This window comes from Chelonia mydas, chromosome 10, assembly GCF_015237465.2.
Source record: "Chelonia mydas isolate rCheMyd1 chromosome 10, rCheMyd1.pri.v2, whole genome shotgun sequence".
Classification (NCBI taxonomy): Eukaryota; Metazoa; Chordata; order Testudines; family Cheloniidae; genus Chelonia; species Chelonia mydas.
Genome location: NC_051250.2, coordinates 34,666,323 through 34,680,532, shown reverse-complemented (window position 1 = coordinate 34,680,532; position 14,210 = coordinate 34,666,323). Strand labels below are relative to the sequence as shown.

The 14,210-nt window shown below is 44.1% G+C and overlaps 1 protein-coding gene across 3 annotated transcripts in view; it reads right to left on the bottom strand.

Moving 5' to 3' along the window:
- Positions 1–12,153, bottom strand: part of RAB11FIP3 (RAB11 family interacting protein 3) — a 165,828-nt gene extending 153,675 nt beyond the window's left edge. For all 3 annotated transcript variants that reach the window (XM_027834786.3, XM_027834787.3, XM_037910991.2), the window contains exon 1: positions 9,474–12,153. In XM_027834786.3, coding sequence (XP_027690587.2) covers positions 9,474–10,472 — 999 coding nt within the window. In that variant the 5' untranslated portion in view covers positions 10,473–12,153. The remainder of the gene's footprint in view (positions 1–9,473) is intronic.
- Between the last annotated feature and the right edge of the window lie 2,057 nt (positions 12,154–14,210).

Genomic DNA, 14,210 nt, shown 5'->3' with positions numbered 1-14,210 from the left:
TTTTAGTTCTCTCAGAGCCCTCAGCTTCTGGGGAACAGAGACAAAAACGTACTTTAGGTGCTTTCAGCAAACAAATGAAACAAGACAAACTTGCTCCCACCAGCAAATGTGCTCGACACCAAACCGGCCGCTGCCATCTTCTTCCCAAACCTACAAGGAGATTTCATGCCATGCAGCATAAAATAGACAATCCAGGTAACAACTGCTTCTTCATACTCTGCTGTTGAGAAGCGGGGAGGGTGGTATAGAGAAGAAGAGCTCACTGCTTACCAGCTTAGATACTAAAATGGATGTAAATCAGAAAGCCATCTGCCCTTAGACACATTGCTACAAATCAACCTAAAGATATATTCCTCATTAAAAGGAAAAATAAAGAACAAACAGAGACTGGAAGCATTTGAGAACTCTGTTTAATTGAAAAATATTAGCATTGTGAACCGGCCTGAGGGACTAGAAGGAAAGGATGCAGCTGGATTTTCTTGGAAATTGGCTGCCAAGGATTTTGAAACAAGAGACAAGAATGACCAGATAAATGTTGAAAGACTTTTTTTTTAAAATCCATGTTAGAAGAAGACCAACAGCTTGAAGCACATGATCGTCGTCATCAGCAGGAATTAAGGCAGTCACTTCACCTGACACACACAAGAAATATTATATTTTCCCCCCGAATGTTATGCTGTTGAGCTACAGTCTCAGGCTGACTCACACAGTCTCAGAAGAAAAAAAAAAAAAATAAAAAAAAATCTGGATGTGCGCACCAAGCAGCAGCAGCAGCCTCTTCTACCCACAAACTGTGGGTTGCAGTTACCAGGAAGTCATTTGTTCTGTGACATGAAGTCAGCTGGGAGGACAAACACTTATTTAAGAGTACAAAAGGAATCTCAGCATCCAATGAACAGCAAATAATTTTACTGTCTTGATTTTAAATGTGGAAAGGATTATTATGTATGCAATTGGTTGTTTAGCTGTGTAAGGATATAAGCAACTTTGAAAGCAATCTTAATATGACATACTTCTAACTATGAACCATTTCTTGCAGATGAGAATCGTTGTACAAAAAAGTATTTTTGATTATAGTGAATAAAATACCTCCCAAGATGACCCCGCTGCCCTTTAATTAGAGAATTTATTAGACAATAGTACTGTTCTTCTAGGGTTATTCTATTGGGGAAGGAAACTTTTCCCAAATATCCACTTTATTTTATAGAGGATATTATCCTGTAGGTATGGAAAAAGTTAAATATATCTTTTACAGTAGAACCTCAGAATTACGAACTGACCCGTCAACCACACACCTCATTTGGAACTGGAAGTACACAATCAGGCAGCAGCACAGACCGGGGGTGGGTGGGTGGGGAGATACAGTGCTGTGTTAAATGTAAACTACTAAAAAAAAAGGGGGGGGGGGGGTTAAAATTTTTTGACAAGGTAAGGAAACTGTTTTGATGTTAGTTTCATTTAAATTAAGATGGTTAAAAGCAGCATTTTTCTTCTGCATAGAAATGTTTCAAAGCTATATGAAGTCAATGTTCAGTGGTATACTTTTGAAAGAACCACCATACATTTTGTTCAGAGTTACAAACAACGTCCATTCCCGATGCGTTCATAACTCTGAGGTTTTACTCTAGTTGTAAAATTGCTGCTAGTAGAGTGTCTCTTTAAGCACTTTCATAGCTCAGAGACTGAAAAACACAGGGTTACATCTTAACGAGGAAATCAAAGCCTAAGAATTGATGATTGGTTTGAAGCTAGCTCAAGTTTTAGTAAACTACACCTGACAGCATAGAAAAGATCACTGCCTCAAAAAGCAGCTGGCCTAGACTCTCACCACACACTTGTCCCCTCAAACTCTGCTCTGAAACAAAAAACCAAAAGCCACAAGCCTTGATTAAGACTTAAAATCAAATTAGTATCTTCAAGCATTCTCTGATAGCATTCCAACAAGAGATCAACAGAGCTCCAAGATGGAGCCTTTGCATTATATAGAAAGCTGCAGTTTGGCATTATCAATGCGAGTCTTAAGATTTTCTGTCAGTAATTTGGAATTTTTTCCTTGTAATAACCTTTCCAAATACTTTCCATCTCTTTTCTTTAATCCACATTTTGGCCACCACCAGATAGAGAAGCAAAGCTAAAGCAGTTTGAATCAGACACCCATCTACCCATATTAGGCATTTCTAATGTAGCCATCACCATATAATCAAGGCCTGAAGAAACATTCTGCCCTGAGCAAAGGAACAAGAAAGGAATTTAAAAAGGGTAGGGAACTCGGGCCTGATTCTGCGTCTTTAAAGTTAATAGTTTTGCCACCGACTTTGGGGAACACAGGATCAAGAATAAATCTGAAAAGATACACTTTCTCTCCCCCCAGACCATTCCCAGATTTCAACTAGTGTAGTTATAATCTGAAAAGGGACTCTAAAAATGGCAACATGAGCACCTATGTTTCTTCCAGCTCATCAAGTCCACAGCAAGTTTCTTCAGTGTACAAGTAAACAGATTTTTCTAATTGCCAGCCCCACAAACATGACTAACTGATCTGCAGGCCAAAATTATTAAACATTTATATGGGGTAGCACCTAAAGCCATAATCAGACTGGGGCCCACTATGCTATGCACCATACAAACATAAGGACAGTCCCTACCTCAAAGGACCCCAGTTTTCTAAGCTCCAAATCAACTGAAACTGGCTCCTAAATAAGCCAAAAATAGACTTGTCAGCCCGTCCCCCTGAAGAGCTTATTAAGGCTCATGGGAGCCCCTTAGAAGTCCCCTGAAGGACCCATGGATCCCCAGTGAGCATAAGGCTGGCAGACAGGGGAGGCCCTTACCAGAACCCACAAGCACAGCCAATGATTATATTGCCCCCCCCCCATATCACTGCAGGAGCTAAGCATCCCTCAAAGTTTAGTGAATTTATCCTCAACACCCCGGGGAGGTAGAGAAGTACCCCCCACAAACATTTTACAGAAAAGGAAAATTGATGCACAGTGAAGTTAAGTGACTTGGCCAATGCCACACAGGAAGTTTGTGGCAGAGCCAGGAATTGAAATCTCTGTCTGTCAAGTTCCTGGACAAGGACTTGGGAGAGGAAATACAGACAGAGTTCTCTATGCCAGTCTCAGACAGACCGACCAACCTTTCTTGCTGCCCAGCCCATGTTTTCCATGCCCGTTGGTCCCCACCTTCCCCTTCTCTGCACAGCAGAAATCCAGGGCCAAATGCCAATTCCCCACCAGTTACTGAATTCCCCCCACAACAGAGAGGTCCAGGACCCCCACATCCCTTCAATATTCCTCATTTCTCACTGAACAACTCTCTGTCCCCTCCCAAACACTACTGAGTTTATCTACCCCACAACTTTGGGAAGTAGGGAAATAGATCATTTTGGGGAGGGGTGCGAAGGCATCCAGACATCTTACGACAAAAATTAGTGGCAATCTTCAAAAATTCTGGTTTAAATTGACTTGCCAACTTCATATATAAAAGTCTGACACAGTACCTGGGTTCTGACCATCACTTGTCCATTTCTTTAACCAGAGGGAACCTCTTTTTCCTGCAGTTCCTTTCCTTATTCGTGCACTGAGAGAGATGTTTTTGATACTATATACTTCTCCACCTGCTTTGTTCATTTTGAAAAGTGATGCTTTTAAAGTTAAAAAAAATTCCCCATATTCCTAATACATATATTCCATAATAAGAATCTTTTAATAAAGGCCTCTCTCATTTCAAAAGATAAAGTGACTTTCATTTTCAGCTAGCTGGCAATAACCATAACTTCTCATGATATAATTTGGATATTTGTTGGAGTATTCCACCTCTGAAGTGCTTTTCCTGCACCAGGAGAGAGAGATCCATGTCTGTTGGAGTTCCTCTGCATAGAATGTTTTATTAATAATGATGTAATGCCTGTTGAAGGGGGGAAAAAAGCAGACTAACCACTATGGTAGATTTTCGGCCAAACCAGCTGAATGTTTGAGACAGCTGAATCATTAAAGTTAATGGAAGATTTGTCACTGACAAAAGAATAAGAGGGAAAGTGAAGTTTTGTATCACCCGCACACTTCATTTAGCAGTTCAGAGGCAACATAGGCATTGTGCATCTGTCTCTCTCTCTCTCTCACACACAAAACATCCCTCTCACTGGAATTCTAGTTCCATTCCGAAAAAGCAAACACCAAAAATGAACCACCATTTAAACCTTTGGAAGTTGTTGCAGTGGCAGTACAGATGGAAGAAATGTAACTGTCATTCACATTTAGATGGTGTAAGAATACACTTGTTTTCATATACTTCAGACAGAAATATTAGCTCGTTATGTAACTAGAACTCTCCTTTCACAAAGTCAGACAGAGAAGTTTGCAGAATTAACGTTCACCCACAGATTTTTATATATTCCCCCTAAGTTAGATTCTGGGGGCACTGATTTAAATCTAAATACGATAAGTGAAATCAGACAAATACAAGTGTATCAGCAGTGATTCAAGAGGAACTTTAATCAAGAAGTCATAAGTCTGACTATACCTTAGGCACCTATCTAGCATACAAAACAATGACCTATAAGTCTTGAAATAAGATGTTTTACTCTGATGGAATAACAAAAAAGAATGAATGTATTCTCCAGTTCACATTTCTTTATATCCACTGCGCAGCTTACATTAGTCTGTGAAATGGAGAACATGGACCGCAACAAACAGAGTGACACCACACCCAGGTGCAATTTCACCAGGAACATTACCTTCTATTCTGGTATTCTGTTCTATTGTCTATTCATGACAAGAGATGTTGACAAAGTGGAGGAAGTTCAGAGAACAGCATCCAGAAATGATTAAATGGGCTGGAGGAAAGATGAAAAGTGCTAAATATGCAAAGCTTGACTAAGCGACAGCTCATGTGGAAGTAGAAGAGAAGCAATATGGTTACCCAAGAAATATCTGAAGGATGTAAACATCAAGGGCCCGGGTAGATTATAACAAGAGGATCTAACTAGGAGTGATGGGATATAATATAAGCTCATTATCAGGAAGAAGAAAAAAATACACACAGTAAGATGGGTTAGGATGCAGGCCACTCCCAAGAGAAAGCAAAGAAGCCCTATTGCTTGGCACATTTAAAACTAGACTAGACAAACTGTAGGGGCTAAATCTTTCATTTAACCTAGATGGATAGATTACATTGTGTAACAGGCCTTTTCCCATCTCTATTTTTTCTTATTCTATTCAGAGGGAGAAGCCTCCAAACAGTAATCTTTTTGATCAAAAATAAGATTTTTAATTTCTTTTTCAAATCACAACATATAAAACAAAACTTGTCAGAATACAAAGAATTGTCAGAATACAAAACTTGTCAGAATACCTACTCCACTTTGCTGCAACGATTTACACGGGTTACATTGTGCATTGCATAAAAGCCTTTTCCAAGTTTTTAATTTGTTGGTATTTGATTAGCATCCCCTTGTTTTGTATAGGAACACCCAATTAACCTTCTCTATACCATTCATTTTATATAACTATTACATCCCCTCTTATTTATTTCCTCTCTAAACTCAAGTTCTAAGCTGTTTAATCTCTCCCCATAATAAAGTCTTTCCATGCCTCTAAACTTAGGCATCACCCATTGTGGACCCCTTTTATTTCTCTGTATCTTTTGAAATAGGGTGACCACAAATGAATACAGTATTCCATGTGAAAGCATGTTGTTGATTTATGTAATAGCATTATAATAATAATCAGTATTTTTCTCTCCCATTCTTTATCCTAACTTTTTTTTTTTAAAGACACAAACACAATTTTTATTTTTTTAAAATAAAGCTGTACCAGGTTTTTAAACCATAACCACATAAGAAATTTAGAAAATGTCCAGAGTGTATGACTAGTTCAATTATTCCTTTAAATGTGTATTGCCTTGCTTTTGATATCAGTTTCATCTGACATCGTGCTATCCAGTCACACTGTTCCTCTAGAGTTCTTGCAGTGTTCTCTAGCCTGCACTATCCTAATCAATGGTGTCATTGTCAATTGTTGCCATCACACAGTTCATCCTTTTTAAAGTCATTAAAAGATACCTCTCATAGTACAGATCCCCTGCACTATAATACATTTCAGCATTGTCACTGATCATGCTCACCCAGAAGGAACAAAGAAGGATGTTCAGATTTTAAGGTGAGGTTGGTGGGACAGGGGGCTGATAGACCTAAAAAAAGAAAACTTGTAAACTGAGCACGTTTGATCTAGGATCACAAGACAGAATTAAAATAGAACCCTGCATCCTGTCTCATGTTTGAAACTTTATCATTTTTGAAAAGACACTGCCTCAGTGTAAGCTAGTGCATGGATCAGACAGTAATAAATAGCACTATGAATAGATGATGCTAGAGAAATTAAAGAATCTCAAAGTGCTTTACACATTTTAAGTAACTAACATCCCTAACACTTGGTGTTATTCCCATTTTACAGATAGGAAAACAGAGGCAGGATGGGAAAGGATGGGAGACTTGAGCAAGGTGATCAGTAACAACTCTTCATCTTAAATGAATTTGTAATTAAGCTTAAACTGAATTGCACTGTTAGCAAGTGCAAAAAATACATATATTTGTTGCACATAATCTGTATGCCCTTATGTTCTATTGATTTGGATTGCTTAGTATAGGAAGACTGTCATGTGATTATATATTTATATATATAGTTGAACAAGTTAAGATTGCTAGGCTCCATTTTAATTTTCATCCCCAAGACTACTCAAGACAACAACAAAAAAGTTGTGAGCAACCTGTAATGTTAATGGGTTTACCAAGTATATTACCAAAACTGAGAACCAAGTTTGGAAGGGGGGACTGTCTGCACCCTGTTGTAGGAATTATATTGTCTCTGGAAAGAGACAAGATAGAGAATACACACCTGAGGGCAAGGAATTCCAAATCCCTCCTCCTTTTACTGTGGGCTTGAGTGTTTCATAATTTTATGCCACTTTGTCCAAAACATTTGCTACTACCTATTAGAATTACATTATGAAACATTTACTGTAAACGTTTTTAAATGAAGTTCACTGTATTTAAGTTCTGGCAGTATTTTGCCTTAGTTATGCATTCACAGGGTGAGTGTTTATATTTCCTTATAAGAATATGTTAAGCAAAGAAACCTCCAGACTCATTTCTGAAGTAGCCCACTGGAAGAGTTTAATCAAAATTCTGCAGTTTGCAAGGGGAAGGAAGAGAGAGCACTACAGCTTCTACTGTAGTATTCCACAGATTTCCATTAGGATGTGGTTTATAACTTATACTTCCAAGTACAATCTAAATATGTGCGTGGAAACATAATGCCACAACGAGAGGTTAGGATTCTGGCTTGTCCCTTGCTTTTGTACTACGCAGAGCAGGGGGATGGGGCAATGGGAAGAGCACATGGCTCTTCAGCAAACCCTCCCACCAACCCAAGAGTTTTGGACAGAGAGTTATCCAAGCCTGGAGCTGAGGTAGGGAGGACAACAAAACAGAGTAATTCATTCTCTGAAGTGGAGGTCTTGTTACTACTTTATCCTTTGGGGGCTGTAAGAGGCTATGAAATTTTCAAATTGATGACTTAAGCCTAGGAAAGCAAACGCTCCTTCCTATGAAGCTACAGAGAAGTGTTGTTTTGTTTATAACTTTCCTACGTCTTTATCATTCCTATTATGCTACCTATTTAGGCATGTAACAAGTTGGTAACAGACTTACACTATCCCTTATCCCAGTATATCAGACTTGAGTTCCCTTCCCTTTTGTGACTTACAAGAAAAGGACACGTTGGCTTGCTGCTGCTTTTATATGGATATTTTTTCTAAAAACAATGGGTTTTTCTTAAATTAGAGAACAAGATTATAGACAGCTTCTCTCCTGCAGAAGTTCAAGATATTATGTGCTGTTTCACACCAAATTATATCTTTATGTATCAGGTCTGTACAGAAGACAAGATAAATCTCCTCACTGGATAAACACTCTATTTAAGATACATGCACACTCAAAAATGCAATGTCATTTTGAATATAGTTTTAGGTTTATGTAGGTATCAATACAAACCAAAACTGGAGATAGCAACCTACTAATTTCTTCCTCCTTGTAGAAAACCTCAGCTGTTAATTCACATTTTGGGTCATACCAGGTGGCTTCGTATTACACCATACCACATTTGATCTGCTACAAAGGGATCTCTCGAAATCCAAACTCACCATGGTACAATACAACAGAAACAAGAAAGAGGCTTAAAAAAAAAGTTGTACCCATCAAAAACTGAGCTATTTAATACCTACTATTGTGTTTAACATAATCAGGCAGATATACAGGAAATAATGTCCACAAACATCAGCAAATGGCCTAAGTTGAGTTGAGTTTGTAACACTTCATTAGCAAACATGTGCTTGACCTTTAGCTCATTTTGACTTGTTTTCTTTGAGACAAATAGTAAAAAGTTGGTAAAGCAATGCTTCAAATGGACCAATCTCATTTCTAACAAGCAAGTGTTCAAAACTCCCAGTTGTCAAATTTTACTTTGTTTTCCTCAGGAAGGTGCCTTATATGATACACATGCAAGTGTTTACTAATTGCCACAATTCTGAGGTGTATCAAGCTTATCAAGGCCCCATTGTACACACTCTTTACCTAAATACTTGGTTTATATGAATAATCTGAAGAAGTTGGCCTGGATAAGCAAAGAAGTCTAAAATGCGATGACAGGGTTCATAAATTAATGCATCAACAAATTGTCTTTCATAAAGCTGGGAGCCCACTCACTCAGAAATTCTGCAAGTAAAGAGGAGTATGAGTATATTACAGGTCCTCTCAATAATAACTGTTTAAATCCATCAGGCTGAGAGATCAAGCTACTGAAGACAGATGCAAAGTAAGGACCTACAAACCCATAACTAGCAAACAAAAGGACCTGGAGTTGTAAGCTTTCATTTGTTTTCCCCATCGAAACATAAGAGAAGTTACCAGAAATCATAGGAAATGTGAGTGGCAATTTAAGACATTTTAAAAATAAGGGTATCAGTCTGTGTCTAAAATTCACATGAAATTAGAACAGCAGCTAATTTGACATACAATACCATGTGCTACAATACTTAAGCACAATAGGAGGAGCTCAGCACTGTGCAAGTGTAATGCTGGCTTTTGTCAATTTATTGACCCCCTCTTAGAGTTAGGATACTGATCAAAGTCAACAGGAGCTTTGCCCAAGTCAGGACTACAGAAGAGGGTCCTCAGGTAGACCATTAACATTATTATAAATACACTGCTGGAAAACACATATTGAAAGTTCATTATAGGAAATGTAATACTGAAGTCTTACAGTACATAAGACTTACAATACATATACACCATTTTTATGCATAAAAAAGAAACATACCTGAACAACAGAACAGAGTGTACCTTAGGAGTGAAAAGAGTAACCATTCACAGGCACCTCGGCCTACATGAAATACAGATGATAAATTAATATTACCTGTTCTGCGCCATAGACTGTAGCAAACTGAACAAACTCCTCTATCTGCACAAAGCCATCCCCATCTCTGTCTAGGGCATCAAATACAGCTCGGAGACGGGGCTCATCTTCTTGACAACCTGGAGAGTCATTAGTTATGGAATCAGGCTGGGCAAACTCCGGGGATTGGCTCAGGTTGCTAGAGGAATGGAAAGCGGGGAAGAGGTCCATCTCTTTGTCAATCTGGGAGAAATCCTGGGTACTTAAGGAAAGCATCTCCTGGCAGCTTTGGGATATATAGTCTTCTGGCTCTTTAGTCCAAGGGGAAGTTGGAGTGAGTCCTTCAGAGTGGCTCTCCTCCTGGGAGGTCTCCATTCCTAAGTAAAACTCCCCTTCTGCTTGCAGGCTTTCGCTGCTTTCAGGAAAGCTTTCTCCCGTGTTTGAGTCCTCTGGACTTAGCCCAGCACTCCTAAATTGTAAATCCCGAAGAGGTGAAGAAACAGCCTGGTCCAGAACAAGAGAGAAGAACTGCTCTTCCAAGTCTGGAATCTGAGCAGAGGCCAGTGCACCCTGCACCACAGAAAGGTTTAAATCAAAATCGCTCTGGGGGCAACCATGACGATTATCACCTGCACCTGACTCTTGTACCAGGTGGCTGATTGGGTCTGTCGTGTCTTGGTCCAAGAGGCCGTTCTCCTGCTTTTCCATGCGGTATAAATACTCAATGGGCCCATCTGAGAACAGCGTAGGATCCAGCCCTGATAGCTTCATCTCTCCCAAAACCTGCTCTAGCACTGCTGGCCCACTCTCCCTCTCCTGTAAAGAGGGCCCCAGGAATAAAGGGGCGTCCGGGGGCGTCTCTCTGGGGACCAGCACCAGGTCGGGGCTAGGCAGCTGCCCTCTCTGCTCCATGATGAGATACCTCCCATTCTGCTCGGCAAACAGAGTCAGCAGCGATGCCCGCTCCGATTTGCTCCCTGGGTCCGAGAGAGTCATTAACAAATCCGGCTCCATTTTCATCAGAAAAAAAATAAAGGATTTAATACAAATCACAGCGGCTGTTCAGACCCTCCTGGACACAAAGGGCTGGGTTTGTGAGCAATCACTGCCCTGCCGTCTCCCCGAAACAGAGCTCGGGTCTCCCGGAGAGCCCACCACAGATCCGCTGCATTGCTGCTGCTCCTTGGAGCCTCCTCTGCAAACGGGAGATGCGCTGCTGCCATTTGCCTGCATCCATCTTCTCCATCCCTCCGGCGTCACATCCCAGGAGGCGGCGGCGGCGGGGCAGCGGCTACAGGAACCCCCGTGGGGAGGAAAAGGCAATCGCAGCCGCGCACGAACCGAAGAAGCCTCGGTGGCTGTCCGACAAAGCCTGCAGCCCGGGCTCAGCCCGCACCCCGAGGCTGCCCCCGCCAAAGAACCGGCGGCGCCCCTCGCAAAGGATGGTGCTGCTAAGCCACGAGCTCACAGGGCATCTGCTGCTCCGACGCCCCCGGGCTAACGGGGGGCAGGGGCGGGCTGTGCTGCGGCACCGGGCTGTGCTCCCGGCCCTGCTTGTGAGGCGAGAGCAGACTGCGCCCTTCGAGCTACTCCGGGAGCTGGGCTCCCCCGGCGGCCGAGGAGAGTGTGAGGCGCCCTGGGGGTCCTGCTCCCCGGCTCCGAGGGCTCCCGCCAGCGACTGGCTGCAGCCTCTGCTCTGGCAGCCGGCTGGGCGGGCCGATCCCCGCGCTGGCCGGCCTGGCTCCGCCTGCAGGCCGGGGAGGGCTTTGTGTCTCCGGGCTCAGGCTCCTCCCGCGCCCGGCGACAGGGGCGGAACCGTGTCCGCCTCCGAGCTGGGCTCTGCTGGTGTGGGGAGCTGTGTGTCCCCCCACGGGGCTCCGGCGTGGGGGTGTTGTGTTGTGTGGCTGTGCAACCCCCGGGGGCTCTGGGGTGGGGGGAGCTCTGTGTGTGTGTGTGCGCGCGCGCGCGCGGCCCCCCCCCCCCGGCTTTGGGGTGGGGGGTAGCTGCGTGTGTGTCTGTGCCCCCCACCCCCGGGGGTGGGTGTCTATGCCGCCAGTCTGGAGGGTAGCTGTGTTTGTGTGTGTGTGTGTGTCGCGGCCCCACCCCGGGCTCGGGTTGCGGGGGAGCTCTGTGTGTGTGTGTGTTTGTGCCGCCCCCCAACTCCAGAGGCCGGGGGAGGACGGACGCCCAGACACACACAGCAACGCCCCCCCCCCCGCCCACCCCAGAGCCCGGGGGAGGCGGGACACACAAACACACCGTGTGTCTGTGTCGCCCCCCCCCGTTTCCGGGGGGGGGAGAGCTTTGTGTGTGTCTGTGCCGCTACCCCCGTCCGTCCGTCCCCGGCTCTGGGGTGGCGGGGAGCTGTGTGTGTGTGTCTGTGCCGCCCCTCCCCTGGCTGAGATTATTTTTGATGGTTTCTCCCAAGCCTGAGGAGGCGGGTCGGTGGCGCCGTGAAACAAACCGCCGCCCGCCCGTTTAACACCAACACTGCCCGTTGGCCGTGAATCGCAGAATCCAGTCCCACCCTGCCTAGCCGCCGCAGTAACTACGGCGATGATGTCATTCCCCCGCCATTCTCCTCCCCCCTCCCAACCAGGGCACGGCGCGAGGAGCTTCCAATACGACCCGGCTCCGCCGGTGCAGCGGCACTGGTGCGCTTGCGCGTGGCCGCAGGAGGGAACAGTTAAAGGGGCCAGCAGCCTCCGCCCAGCCCCGTGCTGCGCTCTGCAGAGCGGCGCGCGCTGTGAGGGGCGCACGGAGACTGCGCTTCGCCGGTGCACTGCCTGGCACCGAGCAGCCCGCAGCGCGTCCGCTGGGCAGCACGGGCTGGAGGCGGGCTGAGCGCTGACACTCCGCTGCGACCTGCCCGCAGCTCCCGCTCTCTGATGCTGAACAGCCTAATAATGACTTGCTGCAGGAGGAGCTGGGCAGGCACTGCATGAAGTGCAAGCAGGGCCGGCTCCAGCGAACCAAGCAGGTGTCTGGGGCGGCAGGACGACGGGCTCTGGGGCCGCAATCCGGCGGCGGGACGCGACTCTTCTTCGGCGACCGCACCATCACTCCGCCTCCGCTTGGGGCGGCGCTGGAGCCGGCCCTGAGTGCGACGTGAATGTGAGCGTCAAAGAATAGTAATTGATCAGCAGGAGTTAATACTAGCAACAAGGCCCCAACAGTGATGGGCATAGAATAGCTTCCTGACAACCACCCCCACACAGAGTGCTAGGGGGACACTGAGAGCCTCTCCTGCCATCCCACCTAGATGGGGAGAGGCCTGTGCTGGAAAATGTTGAGATCATTAGCCTACAGTGTGACTTCAGTGGGGCTCCTTGTGTTATGAAGCTTTCCACTCTGTAAGTAGTGTCTGCAGGATTGGTCTCTAAGGATTTTAGCACCCAACAAATTACTAAATATTTGTATTTGTGGAGCACTTGGGAGCCCCACTCATGGAGCAAGACCCTATTGTGATAACACTGGCAGTGTTTAGACAGCGCTTATTACTTGGGTGTTATTTATTAATAATCCTCATTTTAGGTGGTAAGTATGAAGGAACTCTCACAGCATGCCACATCTGATGATGATGTTACCCCTCATAGGTAAGGCCAGGTCTGGCTTTGAAATGCTGTCTGAGCACCTATGCAATGATAGAGGCATCAGAACAAGCATAAAACTAAATGTCTTTCAAGCAGCCGTGAGACATGGGCAAGATATGGACAACATATTATGCAACTTGGTCAGTTCCGTATACACTTTCTTAGGGCAGTTTGCAGCATCAAATGGTAGGACAAGATTTCCAATATTGAAATCCTTAATCATTGTTGCATGTCTAGCATTCAAAGCAAGCTCATAAAAGCTCAGGTGCATTGGCCTGGGCATCTTGTTCGTATGGCCATCTCAAGCCATATTTTATGATCAGCTAAAACAAGGCACCCACTCTTATGGTGGCAGGTATAAACGATATAAAGACGCACTGAAGTCAAACTTGAAAGCATGTCACTGTCAGGTTGATCCCAGCAACTAGGCAGCATCAGCCCCTGACAGAGTAAGGTAGGGACAGAATTGGCAGGTTGCCATTAACCTCTTTGAAGCAAGGCATATTAACACCATATGTGGAAAAAATGAACAGCACAAAGCAGGGCTACAACAGTCTGCAATGGTCATGGACATTCTTATCTGTCACATGAGACTATGTTTGCAGTACTCACATTGGTCTGAGCTGAATCTTCATATGTCAACATCCATGTGAGACTGTATCATCATTAAAGAATTGAGCATCATGCCAGCACCACTATCAAAAATACATATTCTGTCAACATAATTGGTTCATTTTAGCCAAGTATTAATCATTTAGCATCAACAATTACATCAAGAATTAAATTTAAGATGTTGAGCATCGATTGACAAAGTATCATTAATGTATATTATTAATGCATTGCTCTAGGATAGCCAATAACTACACTTCACTTCTGAAGGGCCCTTTCATGTAAGGATCTCAAATATTAAATGTCACGGCATCCGATGAAGTGAGCTGTAGCTCACGAAAGCTTCTGCTCAAATAAATTTGTTAGTCTCTAAGGTGCCACAAGTACTTTTTTTTTTTTTGGCGGCTACAGACTAACACAGCTGCTACTCTGAAACAGGGCATAGTGTGCGCTTCGCAGTGCCTTTAATGATAAAAACAGGGTCTTGCTTAATCTTCACAACACCCATTTTACAGAAGGGTAATTGTGCACAAGAGGGGAAAATGCACCTTGAAGT